This window comes from Colossoma macropomum, unplaced genomic scaffold (assembly GCF_904425465.1).
Source record: "Colossoma macropomum unplaced genomic scaffold, Colossoma_macropomum, whole genome shotgun sequence".
Taxonomy (NCBI): domain Eukaryota; kingdom Metazoa; phylum Chordata; class Actinopteri; order Characiformes; family Serrasalmidae; genus Colossoma; species Colossoma macropomum.
The window spans coordinates 25,314,067-25,328,398 of NW_023494791.1; the positions used below are offsets into that span (position 1 = coordinate 25,314,067).

The 14,332-nt window shown below is 42.1% G+C and overlaps 1 protein-coding gene across 2 annotated transcripts in view; it reads right to left on the minus strand.

Moving 5' to 3' along the window:
* LOC118810646 (inositol polyphosphate-5-phosphatase A) overlaps nucleotides 1-14,332 on the minus strand; it is a 169,643-nt gene that overhangs the window by 44,322 nt on the left and 110,989 nt on the right. For both annotated transcript variants that reach the window (XM_036574585.1, XM_036574584.1), the window contains exons 7-9: nucleotides 14,147-14,199; nucleotides 12,885-13,004; nucleotides 2,090-2,174 (exon numbers count right to left, since the gene is read on the minus strand). In XM_036574585.1, the coding sequence (XP_036430478.1) occupies nucleotides 2,090-2,174; nucleotides 12,885-13,004; nucleotides 14,147-14,199 (258 nt within the window). The remainder of the gene's footprint in view (nucleotides 1-2,089; nucleotides 2,175-12,884; nucleotides 13,005-14,146; nucleotides 14,200-14,332) is intronic.

The window sequence follows — 14,332 nt, forward strand, 5'->3', positions numbered from 1 at the left end:
AACTCTAAGACCACTGGCTCTTCTACACAGAGTATACTATAAGTGAGACAAACATTGACTTCCATTAATCAGATTCCACTGTCAAAAATGTATACATTCAGATAGACAGACAGATAGATAGACAGATAGATAGATAGATACAGACAGAAACAGAGAGAGGTGTGAGAGACTCAGAGTGAGATGCTTTAGCATTAGGACCCACGTGGCTGTATTCTTTGTCCCTAGTGAAAAGTGCTGCTAAATGGGGGTCAATTGAAGCCAGTTCCCCTCTGTCTGACACAATTACTGAAGTCCCCTGTTCACAAGCGCGTATGTGTGTGTGAGTGAGAGAGAGAGGGAGAGAGAGAGAGAGAGAGAGAGAGAGAGAGAGAGAGAGAGAGAGAGAGAGAGAGAGAGAGGTTGGCCCCACGCCTCTGGTTACTGATCCTGCCGCACAAGCATGTCAAGAATGTGCCACCTGTATCCAACCACCCACCCACACACACCAACGACAGCATCACATGGGCGTTCTTCCAAGACAATCACAGGGCATCCTGGGAAAACAAGGCATCCTGGTTCGGAGGACAGACTACATACCAAAACAACAGAAATTAATTACTGTTATATATAATTATATACTGTTATATACAGTTAGATATAATTTATATATCACAAAACTTACACAAACTCTATATATATATATATATATATATCCGAAACTTGGTGTTTTTCATAGCATCACATACTGTAATTCCAAAAGTCTGAGGCTTGTTTAAGTTAATCAACTTGCATTCTGTCATTAGAACAAGTAAGGGAAATACCAAATGCTGGGAAAAAAAATCTAATTACAAAGGAATGCAAAATAGAAGCAGAGGTTTGGTAGAGGTCTCATACTGTACATTTATAAAAAAAATGCTGATTCTTTTTTTTTTTTTTTAATTATGCCAGAGATACAGATTTAAGCCCTTAAGGCCACCCAGGCTTTATGGGGAGAAAGAAAAGAAAGAAGGCTTGAATAGGTGTCTACTAAGAAAAAAAAAATAAAACAACACCAGAGCAGGGTGAGCAGTGCTCCCTGAGGCAGGCTGCCTGAACTACAGCCACAGCAGAAGAGAATGGCGGAAGACTATTATCTACTTTACCACACAGGATGAAGTCCTTCCTGCATCATTATAGCTCAGCAATTCAACTGTTCAGCAATTCAACAAGAAAACAATTCAGCTATTCAGGAAGCCCTCCATTCTTTCTCCTCCCCCCTTCACTTTAACAGTGAGAACCTCCTCAGCAAGGACAATGACCTGAATCTCTCCCTCTCTCTCTCTTTCACTCTCTCACATACTCACACACATACGCCCTCCTTCCATATCTAAACCACTCACAGCCGTCACACTATAAGCATGTATTAATAGGACCACATTTAGTTAGTGTTTACAAGAGAGACTTAAAGAAGAATAATGACTCTCATCTAAATGACGAAGAGAAAAAAATGGGGAGAGAGAAACAAAAGTAGAAACATTCTAAGACAGACACAGCGAGAACAAGAGAGTGTATGTGAGAGTATTTGAGAGAGAGAGAGAGAGAGAGAGAGAGAGAGAGAGAGAGAGAGAGAAAGAAAGAGAGAGAGCGCAAAAAAGAGAAACACAGAGCAGGGTCCAGCACTCATCTGAATGAAGGACAGACAGTGTCCTACTGCTGGTGTAGCTGTGGCGTTTTACAACTCTGAGATTTATGACTCATTAATGTGCTCACTACTGCCCCAGCCCAGCTGTGTTTGCTAACCTGCCTGCAAAGTGCATTGTTATGCCACAGGGTTGTTCTCTCTCGCTCTCTCTTACGCGCATGCACACGCACACACACACACACACACACACACACACACACTATGTGCTAATGAGGGGCCTTATAAAACCAGGTCCTGTCTGGGCATCTTTAGTGAACAGTGGGGGTTTGATTAAGATGTCATAAAGTGTCTAATTTGATCACACATACATTAAACTTTGTGTGTGTGTGTATACAAGAGACAGAAAAAAAAGAGAGCAAAGGCATGAAAGGTATGTATGTGGTGGTAGTGAGATGTGTTCAGAGGTATGTTGATATTGGGAATTCTTACCTCTATAACCTGTTTTGAGTCCAGCCTGAAGTTAAAATCACCAAAGAGAAAATATGGCACCTTGTCGTAACGCTGGTCTGTGATCCTACAGAGAGAAAGAAAGGGATAGAGGCTATCAGCAAAGGGAAGAGAGGCTCCAGTGCAAATTTTATGGAGCTTGATCTTGATAGTTTGACTTCAATAGAGTACAGAGTTTGTGAGAGGAATAGCACCACCTAGTGGCAAAGTCAGCTTCAATCTGCACGTACAGACTGACAACTAAGTGACAGTTGACTGAAGAGCAAGGCTCATGCAGTGCTACGGATCTGAAAGTGTGTGTGTGTGTGCACGTGTGTGTTGTATGCGATGCTCAGGGTGGAGGAGGGTCTAAGCACCTCATTGTGTTAGTACTGCAGGAGCATCAGAGTATTGTGCTATCTTGTATTTGCATTTTGTCCAGCACACCCTACAGCTCACTCAGATCCAGAGGATTCATGGAGTCCAGAACTCCAAGAAGTCATGGACCGCTTCCAAAGAGCAGCACAGCATCTCACCTCTGTTCTCTCTGAAAAACACTGCTAAAATGAGAAATAATTAACTCCTCATATCTAATCATTTATTTTGAGAGAGAGAGAGGGAGAGAGAGTTGCAGAGTGTCTTCATACTGGATTAATGGGTAAGGATGCTATCGTGGCTAATCACCGGGATAAATCTCCCTCTGCTCCCACTGCCCGATAACGCTATATTTATGAGGATGTAAAAGACGGCTCTCTCTCTGGCAGCTCTGTCCCAGGACTGCACTCCTTAACACTGCTGGAAACTACCACTTCAATTAATGATTATTTCTAAAAATAATTAATCTATCAACTATTATTCGATTAGTCAGCTCATCTAACTGTTAGGCCTTCTGCGGTTTCCTCTCATTTCACCCAGTCACACAGCACCAATGCCTTTCAATGTTCAATCTGTGAGAAGTAAATTCTTCTTTTATGGCTCAATATACTGTAAATCAGAATGACCACATGAATCATATGAAAATGACAGAGCTTTAAAGAGTACTTTTGTTTTAAAGCAAATGCTTTTGTTTTTCAGCAAACAACACACTGAAGCATCAACTTTTTCCATAGTCGAGGCTGTTGATGACTAATTGGCTTTGCTGAGTAACTGCTGCATCCCTTCTGAACATTCTAGCCTCTCAGACCTGGGGGGGGGATCACATTTGGCAGGGCAGGATGATGGCAGGCAGGATTTGACATTTCACATCAGTCTGGGAGCAGTTTAACAGTTTCACCGACAGCAGTTGAGGTTTGGATGGGATTAGGTTTAGGAAGGGAAACTTGTCAGCTGTAAGCTTGAAGGGTGACCTCAGAAGTATGGAGGCGAATGAACGCTCTCTGTCTGTGGAGCTTGGATACGGCCCTACAGGGTAAGGGTAAAATAAACGGTCATCAGTAAAACACTGTCAAAATATTGGATTTGTTTAATCAATAAAGCCTGCAAAATGTGCCGTTTATGACGTAGTATTCTTTTCTGATTGGCTGAAAGGCATGCAACAGTAGTGACAGCTCCTCCTCTCTTAATCTAATGAGTGACAGTTGCTCCTTCTCTCAATTTAAAACCACATTCAGTCACTCATTCATTCTCTACATAAGGCACTGATTTCAAAGATGGTACAGTTTTTCTCTTAGTACAATCTAAGTAAAAGGTATCGATTAGATCACACAAAGAACTGAGCAGTTCATGATCTCTTCCTAGAAGCATATTACAAGCACAAAAAAAACACCCATTGGACACTGGATGTCCAAAAGTATCTAGGCAGCCCTCGTATTTAAAGAATTCAGCTACTTTAAGGTGCACCCACTGCAGACATTTGTGTACACATATCACATCAGTACCTGGCCTCACTAATGCTTTTGTGGCTGAATGCAATCAGATTTTTTTAAATAAGTTCTAATATCTAGAATAAAGCCTTCCCAGAGGAGTAGAGACTGTTACTGCAGCAAAAGGTAGGCAGACAGTTTATTAATACCCTTGATATCAGAAGAAACAAGCAGGTGTCTAAACTTTTAAACATTCTGCAAGAGCATCATGTGAAACAAAAGATCAACAGTAGGATTGGAATTTAATTTGTAGAACAGTGTGATCATCTTAACAATAGACACATATTATCTGGCTGGTGGATGTAACCCTCCAGCTCTCCCCTTTTCTTTCTGCACTGTATTCGTAGAAATGCAGCAGTGTTGACAGAGAGCATGTGGCATGAATGGGGACAGCATGCATTAGCAGGCAAGATAACCCCACAGGCCCTGTGTAAGCTTATGTGAGCTTATGACCCCACATACAACACAGGCACAGCAGCAGTGCAGAGGGAGAGGGAACCAGAGAGAATAAGAGACAGAAAAAGAGAGTGAGATAAGCAGAGACAGCAAGAGCGATTAAGCTGTAGCAAGGAGTGAGAAAAAGGAGGGAGCTGAGAAAGTCTGAAGCTTGCTCTCTTGCTTATTTTTGCTCTCTCTCTGCTGATGTGTGATGGGGGAGTGGGACTAGCATTATTCCGCTAACAGCCATGTCTAATGCGACAGGCCGGTGCGTTTTGTCCTTGGCTCTAGGTATGAGCGGAGGGTCAGAAGGTAACACTGTGTTTGTGTGCCCCTCTGCTAAAGCTCTGGCTCTGACCCCAGCTCACAGCGCTTGACTTTTAGCCCCGATCCCTGGGGGCCCCCCACACGACCCACACATTAGGCACACAGCACTGGGTGTGAATGGGCCATGAGGTGGGGGGTCCTGGAAACCCCTCAAGACCCCCCCATTTCCCAAACCCCACATTAACTGCATCATCAAGCTTCACTTGGGCTCACTGTACCAGTGTCACACATACTGGCACACAAAAACATTTTTTTCTGATCATGCTATTGCCCAAGCACAAAAAGAGCTCAAAACTCTATTTACTGGGGGTGGAGTACTTCAGAAAGGTTTATGTATGTGTGCTGTAGTAAGGGGACTTATTTAGGCTGCATTGGAGCTATATACAGACTATGACAGTCAAGTGCTAATTTATAACTAGTTCCTTAGTGTTCCCAGGCAAATCCTAGGCACAAAGCTCAAACAAAACACTATACACACACAACTTCCTTCTGAACTCACACACCCACAAACACTCTTCAGAGTCACGCACCTACAGATACAGGCAATATTGTGCAATTAGTGCAATATGATACCAGGTATTAAACAATGAAACCGATTCAACCCTGTAACAAATCTAGTCTGACATAGCACACACTCACATAGTGTGATGTGATGTTATGAGCTGTGTATTTCTTCTTGTAGGGTAGTAAATTGTTTGAGAAATTAGAGCATGACAGCTTAATTTTAGACACTCATCTTAAGTGAAGCGCTTTTAGACAGACTGGATGAGTGTCAGCCGATACTCAAGGTTCCAATATTGGTATCATTATCAGCAAAGAAAAAGTTGTATTGCGTCATCTTTATATGCAATCTCTTCACTCAGTTTCCTCCCTTTTGTAACTATTTTTATTGTGCCATATCAAACACTTACTGCTGAAATGAACACGGATCTGCAATAACTGATATGATCAACTTGGGGTGTAATGACACTCAGCCCACGATACTTTGAGCAGAATTTGAATGAAGAAAAATGATGACTATAATCTCAGGAGGAAAAGCGGAGCTGAAATGAGTTGGTGATTCAGGCTGATCGTTTGCAAATGTGATCAACCAAAGCAATTGCATTAGATGGCATAATTAATTGAATGTTCATTTTCCAAGATGCATCACGATGTACACAGTCACAATTTTACACTGCCATATCATGTGTCATATCACTCTCAAACGAATATAGTAGAGGCTACATCGACTGGCCACATAAAAAGTTACATCCATTCGCTCTCTCCCTTACTCTCTTTCTCTCATGACTGCACAGATGGGCCCAGACTAGCTTTAGATTCCCCCAGTGTCATTCTGCTTGGAAGATACACCTAGCACCAGTCACCAGGCTCCAAGCATTAGTCTCTCCATCATTCAGCTATTGTATCTGATTTTGCAGGGAATCAGAGAATGTTAACACTGTGAAGAATGTGATTGCTGCTAGTCATGTCAACGCCCTGCTAGAGGCCCCCCCAAATGACCTATGACCTGTGAAAGTGACCACCCTCTCTGGCTTTTCTGTGCTCACAAGGTGCTATGCTCAGTGTGTGTCTGTGTATGCACGTGTGTCATTAGGATGGCCACAGAAAGTGCGAAGTGATCAGCCAAAACAAGGCAAAATGACATTTCCTCTAAACACACCAACACATATTTTCTATTCTCTAATCTAAACTGACCCACCCATTCAGCTGAATATATGGGGTCACAGAGCATTTCTCAGCTCTCTCTGTGAACGTTCTGTCTTGCTTGTGCTGCTCACTATAATGCAGAGATAAAGAGATAAATACAATCAATAGAGCACCCTCTCTTTAAATTTTATCTTCTTCTTCCTTCTTTCTCTCAAACTGCAAAACCTTTTACCTTGCATGGTCCAACTTCTTTTTAAAATAGACCATCATAAGCTGATCATAAAAAGGTCTGGATTAAACTATGTAAAACCATGCTTATAGACTAGCTCCAGTGTTAGCTTTACCATTGATTGAATGGGTCCATATTATCAAAGTTAAAGTCAAGTGGTCTTCACTGTCTTTCCTCATTACAACTTGCATACATTGTAAAATGTCAGTCTTCAGGCCCCGTGGTGCAACACACAACAGCAGCACATTACACAGGACTACAGAGTGCAGATACACAACAGTGTGAAAGTAGTGCAGAATATACAATAAATACACCAGACAATAAAAATAAAGAACAATAAACACACATGACAATAAATAGTAGACAGGACATCAATCAAATATATACAAATAGGTATCATATATATGTAAATACACACATACATATGCATGGATTGGCATCAAAGCAGCATGTGAGTGATGAACTAGTGCAAGTATCAACTGTCAACTTTACTGAAAGATTGAGGTCTCATAGTAGCATTTAACTAATTAATGAATTAAAAGTGCAGGTTTGCAGTGATGGTAAAGGGGTGTGTGGTCAGTCTATTGTGGATGTTGGAAAAGGTCTAGATTAACCCAGGTGGATGTTGTAGTCTGTGCATTCAGTAATTTGACCACCTCGAGGAAGAAGCCGTTGTGGAGGTTGTGAGCGGATGCTCCAGTAACTCCCACAAGAGTGGTGGGACGGCTCATCCACAATGTTAGCAGCCTTCCAGACGCAGTGCTTGTGGTAGGAGGTGTAGATGGTGGGTAAAGACCCTTATGATCTTCTCAGCCGTCCTCACAATCCGCTGTAGGGTCTTCCGGTACGTGACAGTGCAGTTCCCATAACAAATGGTGAGATAGCTGGTGAGAATGGTTTCTTTTGTAGAATATAGTGAGGGCAGAAGAGGGAGGTTTGATCCTTTGCAGAAAGTGAAGTCACTGCTGGACTTGGCTAGGCAGGAGGTGTTGAGAGTCCAGGTGACATTGTAGGTGATCTGTACAGCAAAGAAATTGGAGCTTTCGACTCTCCACAGTTGAACCACTGGTCTGAGGGGAGAGTGATCCCTTTCGTCTTATCAACATTAAGAGATAGACTGTTGTCTCCGCACTTGTGGGCAAGCCGCTCCACCTCCTCCCTGCATGCTGACTCATCATTGTCGACCTATCATCAGCATACTTGAGGATGTGATTTGAGCTATGCTTTGCAGCACAGTTATGGGTCAGCAGTGTGAACAGCTGGGGACTGAGCATGCAGCCCCCGAGGAGCACCAGTATTCCGTGTGTTTGTGCTGGAGGTGGTCTTGCCGATTCTGCCAGACTATGGTCTTGAAGTCAAGAAGTCCACAGTCCAGTTGCAGAGAGAGGTGTTCAGGCCCAGCAAACTTAGAGTTTTCCAGTAAACAGAACTGGGATGATTGTGTTAAATGCTGAACTGAAGTCTATGAACAGCACCAGCACCAGAAAGAACCAGTTTTATTGAATTTTAAAAAGGTTTTAAGAGACAAACCGAACTTTGTAGAATATAATTACGGCTCTGTGAAATCAAGACATGTTTAACACATAAAATACTGAAAACTGAATCAAATCATGATCCCAGTATTGAAAATTGCAGCAAAATTTAACGTGCATCATTACACATTACATTCCTACTTTTTAAGCAAACTTTTTTTCTGTAAACATTTTTCCATCAACTAATCCATATCCATGCACTTATCCAATGACTAATCCATAACCTTACAAAGATGGGAAAAAAAAACATTTGAGGAGAGTGGGAGGAGTCTTGCTTGTAGTATAAGACAACCTTGGTATCTGATGATGCGTGTGAATTGCGTTTTAGGCTGGTGTGTGTGTGTGTGTGTGTGTGTGTGTGTGTGTGTGTGTGTGTGTGTGTGTGTGTGTGAGAGAGAGAGAGAGGGAGAAAGAGAGAAAAAAGAGAAAGAGAGAAAGAGACAGAGAGAACAGGGTGGGAAGGAGGTCTGGCTGACTGATTAACCTTTGACCTCTGGGCCTCCCAGGGTGAGGAGGCAGTTCACAAAGTCATTGCTGATCGACATTAATACCACACCAATACATACAGACAGCTAAAAGACAGCTACACTACCCTTCTAAAAGCTTTTCACATTCACTAGCACCACACCAACTCGCAGGGAAATGAGACCAGAACGCTCCCCCAATCATGCACTTCCGCATTTAGTAAAACCAAACTAACAAGCTAAACACTCATCTGACAGCGCATAACATTCTACAGACAGGAGTGAAACTAAGAGCTACTAACAGCTCCCTGCAGATACTGTGGCTATCTGTCTCCCTGCATCCACCAAAACATTAAAAATCAAATCAGTTTAAAAGTGGTGACAAGTCAGACACACACTCTGTCTTTCTCTCCTCCACCATCTCCTTCACACACCCTCTTGCACTTTAATCAGTTCAAATAGTCCTCTCTACAGCTCCCAATGCCAAATGCCTGAAAACTTCTCTATGTCTCACTCAGTTGCTGTCTCTGTCTTTCGCTTTCTCTGACTCCTTGCTCTCTATCTTTCTCCATCTCTGACTTGTTACTCTCACTTTCTCTCTCTTTCTCTCTCTCTCACTCGGACTCTTTTCTCTCTCGTTCTGGCTGTTGTTGTTCTGGGAAAAGCCGAAGGGGAAACATTTAGATTGGAGGGCTCTTTGAATTGGCTTGACAGTTGACTGATGACCGTCCATAAAGTGACAAAGAATAGCTGTGTGGCAGCCAGAGCAGCCTGGCGCTTCCCCCTGGGAAACTAATTGCCCTGAATTGTTAACAGCAACATTATTTTTCTGCCAATCACTGAGTTTCAATGCCCCGAAAATGAGCATGAAACAAGCCTTTTGACTGAACAGAAAAGTTAAATGTCTCCAATGTTGATCAAATTAACTTCAGCCTTCTGACAATGGACTATATTTGTGTGAAAATAATGGAGAGGGACAAAGGATGTCTTTTTGCCAAGATTTCACAGTTGTGATGTAAAACTGTTGTGCCCTGAACCCGAGCAGCTACTCTGAAAAGGAGAGCAAATGGAGACACATCCACTCACACAAAAGCAAAGCCTACCAGGAGGGAAGTTATTTGCTTGGACATGAATATCTTCAGTGGGAGATTTTTAAAAAAATCATGTAACTAAACAAATCTGAACATGAGCTTTCATTACTAACAATTCACACTTCTATTTAAAATAGTACCCTTTATTTAACCTATGCTTTTATCACTCTCTAATTCATAGTGCTTATTTTAAGTGAGACAAAATATAAAGCTGAAATTTATCTAAATAAAGTCGATATCCCCAGAAAAGAATATAAAAACACTGATGACACAGCTAAAACTTTCAGAGATCCATATTAAATAGTGCTGTCCTCACCACCAAGAGCGCACGCGTGAGTGTGAGAGAGAGAGAGAGAGAGAGAGAGCTAAATGCTACAGCCTCTCAGTATTGTTCCCCTGAGGCCTAGAAGCAGAGGGGAGATAAACAGTGTTTAGCAGTTGAAAGGGACAGAGGAAAAGAGCTTATCAGATGTGTTCTCAATGGGCTGGAAGCTGCACTATTAGGCTTCCAAACAGATAAGGGATGAGAGGGGGGGGTCATAGCAGCTCTGGGCTGGGGACTAAAAGCCAGGCAGCTCTAGATGACAACAGCCCTTCTGGACATCAACCTACCCAACACAGAGCTGAAGCCCAATCGAGGAACTCTACATAAAGTGATAACTCTGCCATAAAACTCATTAATTAGAAAGATGTGATATTTGAGTTTACTGGTGTGGCTTGAGGCAAGTGTGATGATTTAGGCATGCAGTCTGCACAATGCCAACTGGAACTTTCATTACTTGTTAGCTATATTAGTCTTGTAGCTCTTAAATGCTTAGAATTGCTTAAAAGAGTGAGGAATACCAAGAAAAATTGACATGGAGAGAGAGCGAGTAAGAAAATTGAGGGGTGGTGGGTTGGCGGTGGAGAGGAAGCCATGAAAAGTGAAAACTGCTACAGTAAAAGGCTATAGCGAGAGAGTGAGAGTAGGGGGAGGTCTGACTACACGCTCTCCCTCTCCCTTTTCCTGCTCTCTCTTTCTGGGCTAGAAGTCAGAGGGAAAGACAATGGGCCAAAAAGATGGTTCCCAACCGGCTGCTGAATGGGCACACTGTTGGTGGTAATGCTGCGTTCAAAAGGCCGCGCCACCACATTGTCCTCCCCAATCGCCACAGGAGAATAGTGTTTGCTGGTGGCTGCCAAAAGGTTAGCGGCCCTGCTGAAAGGAGCTGAACATTATTCACTGGCCCTAACAGAGCCTGGGGAAGCTTTTGTATGCTGCCCTCTCTTCCCTCAGCCCGCTCCGGATCTACCCGTTACCCTCCAAAAAGCAGCCATGATGGAACATCCCACCTAAACATTTAAGTCCCACCCACACCCCTAAAATACAACTAGGACCTCCCCAGAAAGGGCAAAGATTATACCTCTGTCACCTTTTAATAAGTGGTACGACAGCCACCACTCCCCAACACACATATGCAGATACGCAAAACAGCTCAGTGCAAAACATGCCAGAAACATCAGGGATGCAATGTCCTTCCCAGCCTTTTCATTTTGGACTGTTTCACTTTTTTGCATGGCTGTTTTGCCATTCATTCGTACATACCACAGGTTATTAGTAACCTATTAGTACACTGAACATAAACTGATCTACAAACTGCCATGCCAAATATACATGTACACATTGACATTTTGTCACTTATTTGCAAAAACTGCTAAAGTTAGAGGGCAGGATATGATATCATGGGACATGAGGTATGCGCTTAAGGATTAAAACACTACTGCGTGCCATAGACCATGGAAAAAACACTGACTGCAAGATCGTTAGCATTAGTGAATTTCTACTGTAACATGCGACCAGAAGGAGGATTTATAAGTCGACTTTTAAAAATAAATCAACTTCAGGAACACAAAAAAATTGCAAAACATACAGTCAGAATCTTCAGTGTAAGCAACAAGGGGTCCTTTTCATACTTCATTATATCCATAAATCCAAGTAAAATATGGCTTAATAAAAACTGTAAAAAGGTGCCATATCCCTAAAGCACTTCCACTTGGCTGTCCATTAAAGCCAGTCCATTCTTTCATCAGATGAGGAATCAAGGAGGGAGTGAAAAAAAAAATATGATCTTTGAAACATAAAAGCAGATCATAACTCACAGGGTGTCAAACGCTAAAAATACGCAGAGCATATGCATGCAGTTATTCTAAGTGGATTTGTGGTAATGCCATAGAAGTCGCCCTGTGCATTCAGATTTCATGTTGGAGAGTGTTTCATAATGGAAGGGCACTCACTAACTAATCTACATACACTAGGCCTGAACGATTTAGGGAAAATATCTAAGTGCGACTTTTCTAACCAACATTGCGACTGTGATTTAAACTGTGATTATCTTCTATAAATTGACGTTCAGGCCTTTTTTTGCCAAAAAGACCAGAATATCGACCTTTTCCGGCTTGAGGCTTGAGGTTTGACTCCTGAACGTAGTGTGCCAGACTGCCAGTAAGTTGTGGTTGTGATGTCACAAATAGGTTTGATTGCCTCTGATTGTTCTAACTCATCTAACCCATCACAAGCTAGTGTGTTACTAGGTTAAATTTCCCCACTTAAAACTTAGGACAGCATTTTTTGACAATGTAGGCTATAATTTGTAATTAAATTGCAGCTTTTACAATCTGAAAATTGAACTCTCTTAAATTGCGATTTCGATATAAAAAACGATTAACCTCTCAGCTCTCACACATATGTACAGTGGTCCATAAGTAAGTGGATAGTGACTTTTTTTTTTTTGATGTTTTACTTCTAAACTCGGTTGATGGTAGACGAAAATGTGTAATGTTCCTGACTGGTTGAGTTAGTCACTCAACCTGCATTTCATGCATTTCACTTACTGAAGAGACATCGGAGGAAAAAAAAAACCCTGAAACAAGCAAGGATTGAAGATGACTGCAATAAGAGACAGTATTTGGTTCTATGAGTTGCAGACTTCAGACAGTTGTTTACAACCACAATTTATGGTTCCCTGTAATAAGGGACTGTGTATAAAATGACTGATTCCTACATGGCTATCTTAACACAAAAAAACAGAGCAAAATCAACTAATACTGTCATACATCATTGTCCAGTTACTTCTACTCCGCAGAGTATTTACTGTACACATTAAACTCAAAAGGTGCTTCCCACTCATTCATTCACTCATTTTCTCTCTCTTACACAGATGTCTCTTACCTGTCCAGCACATAGCCAAGAGCTTTCTGTCGTGTGCCTGAGTAGACAGAAGGGCTGTTTTCCCAGGCCACCAGGTTGGAGGCATCATGGAACAAGTGAATATTCACCAGGTCAAAAGCACTACGGACACAAAAGGAAATATTTTTAACTCTGAAATGTGCAAGACAAAGAGCGTACTGTAATTTAAGTACAAATTCGCAGTGACAATGTACCAGCACTCATACCTCTAGTAACTCATACCCCTACTGACATGTCTCAACACCAGTGGGCATCAGTTAAGTGCACAGGGGCGTTATGTGAGCAACCCAGTATTTTTCATCACGTTCGTGACACGAAAAATGAACACATCAAAGAACACCTCTCGGTAAATTTGAATTTAAGACAGTTTAATACTTAAGCCCTATAAATTGGAAAACTGACAAATTAGAACTTTTTAAGGACGTGCAAACACAGTGAAGGCTGTATACTCCAAAAAAAAATGAAATTCATTAGGTCATCATTATTTTAAAAACAAATCATGTCTGTAACCTCTTTAAAAAGAATAAACTTGCAAATCTCATTTATAGTCTCTGCAGTTTTGCACATAAAGCTTTGCTTTTTGATTCACCATTCTCTGACCCTTCACACTTTGCATAAAGTCTATAAAGAATATGACATGAAACAGTACGTGCACAGGCCTCTAATCTGTTTAAAAGTGATGTGTAGAATGCTACAGATGCTTTCACAGTGACACCGTGGCTAAGCCTGTTATTCCTCTGTCACCGTTTCATTCCCTCGCTCCCACTCTCTGCCACCCGCATGTCATCCTTCTCTCTGGATCAGAGCCCTGTCCCTGTCTAGCATCATCCCTCTCTTCCAATCCCCTGTTTCGGCCCTTTTGTTCTGTTGTTTTTCTTCTATTAGATTATCATAGCCGCCCCACCCTCCCTTGCCCATCTCCCCATGGAGAAAACCTTTAGATCCAGAATGTGCAGGTTCAATTGCATGTAATGTTTTCTGTCATCTGTCAGATGGAGCTGCTTGACTAACGTGATTAGGCTTAATCCAATCCAGCCCTTCTCCTGCAGTCCACTGGCCTGCCCACAGAACTATAACACACACTGACTGGGGCTGGACAGGGCTGGGTAAAGAGCTTCCTGGCTAACTGGCCCAAAAGCAGCACATACACAGACAGACTGAGGAGAATCTGTGCAAGTAGATGGATGCGAGTCATGAGTGTGAGTATGTGCATGCGTATGTGCAGGTAAACTGCATGCACTCACCAGTCTGCCAGAGCCCAGCGGGTCCTGATGAAGCCTTTTCTGGACCATTTGCACTGCAGATAAGCAATACAAATGCACAACATTAACATTTTAGAAGAAACGCAGGTTTCCCACATTACAGAATTTACAAGTATGTTCTACACTCACCCTCAATCTCTGTCAATATAGTCAACTATGCAACTGACT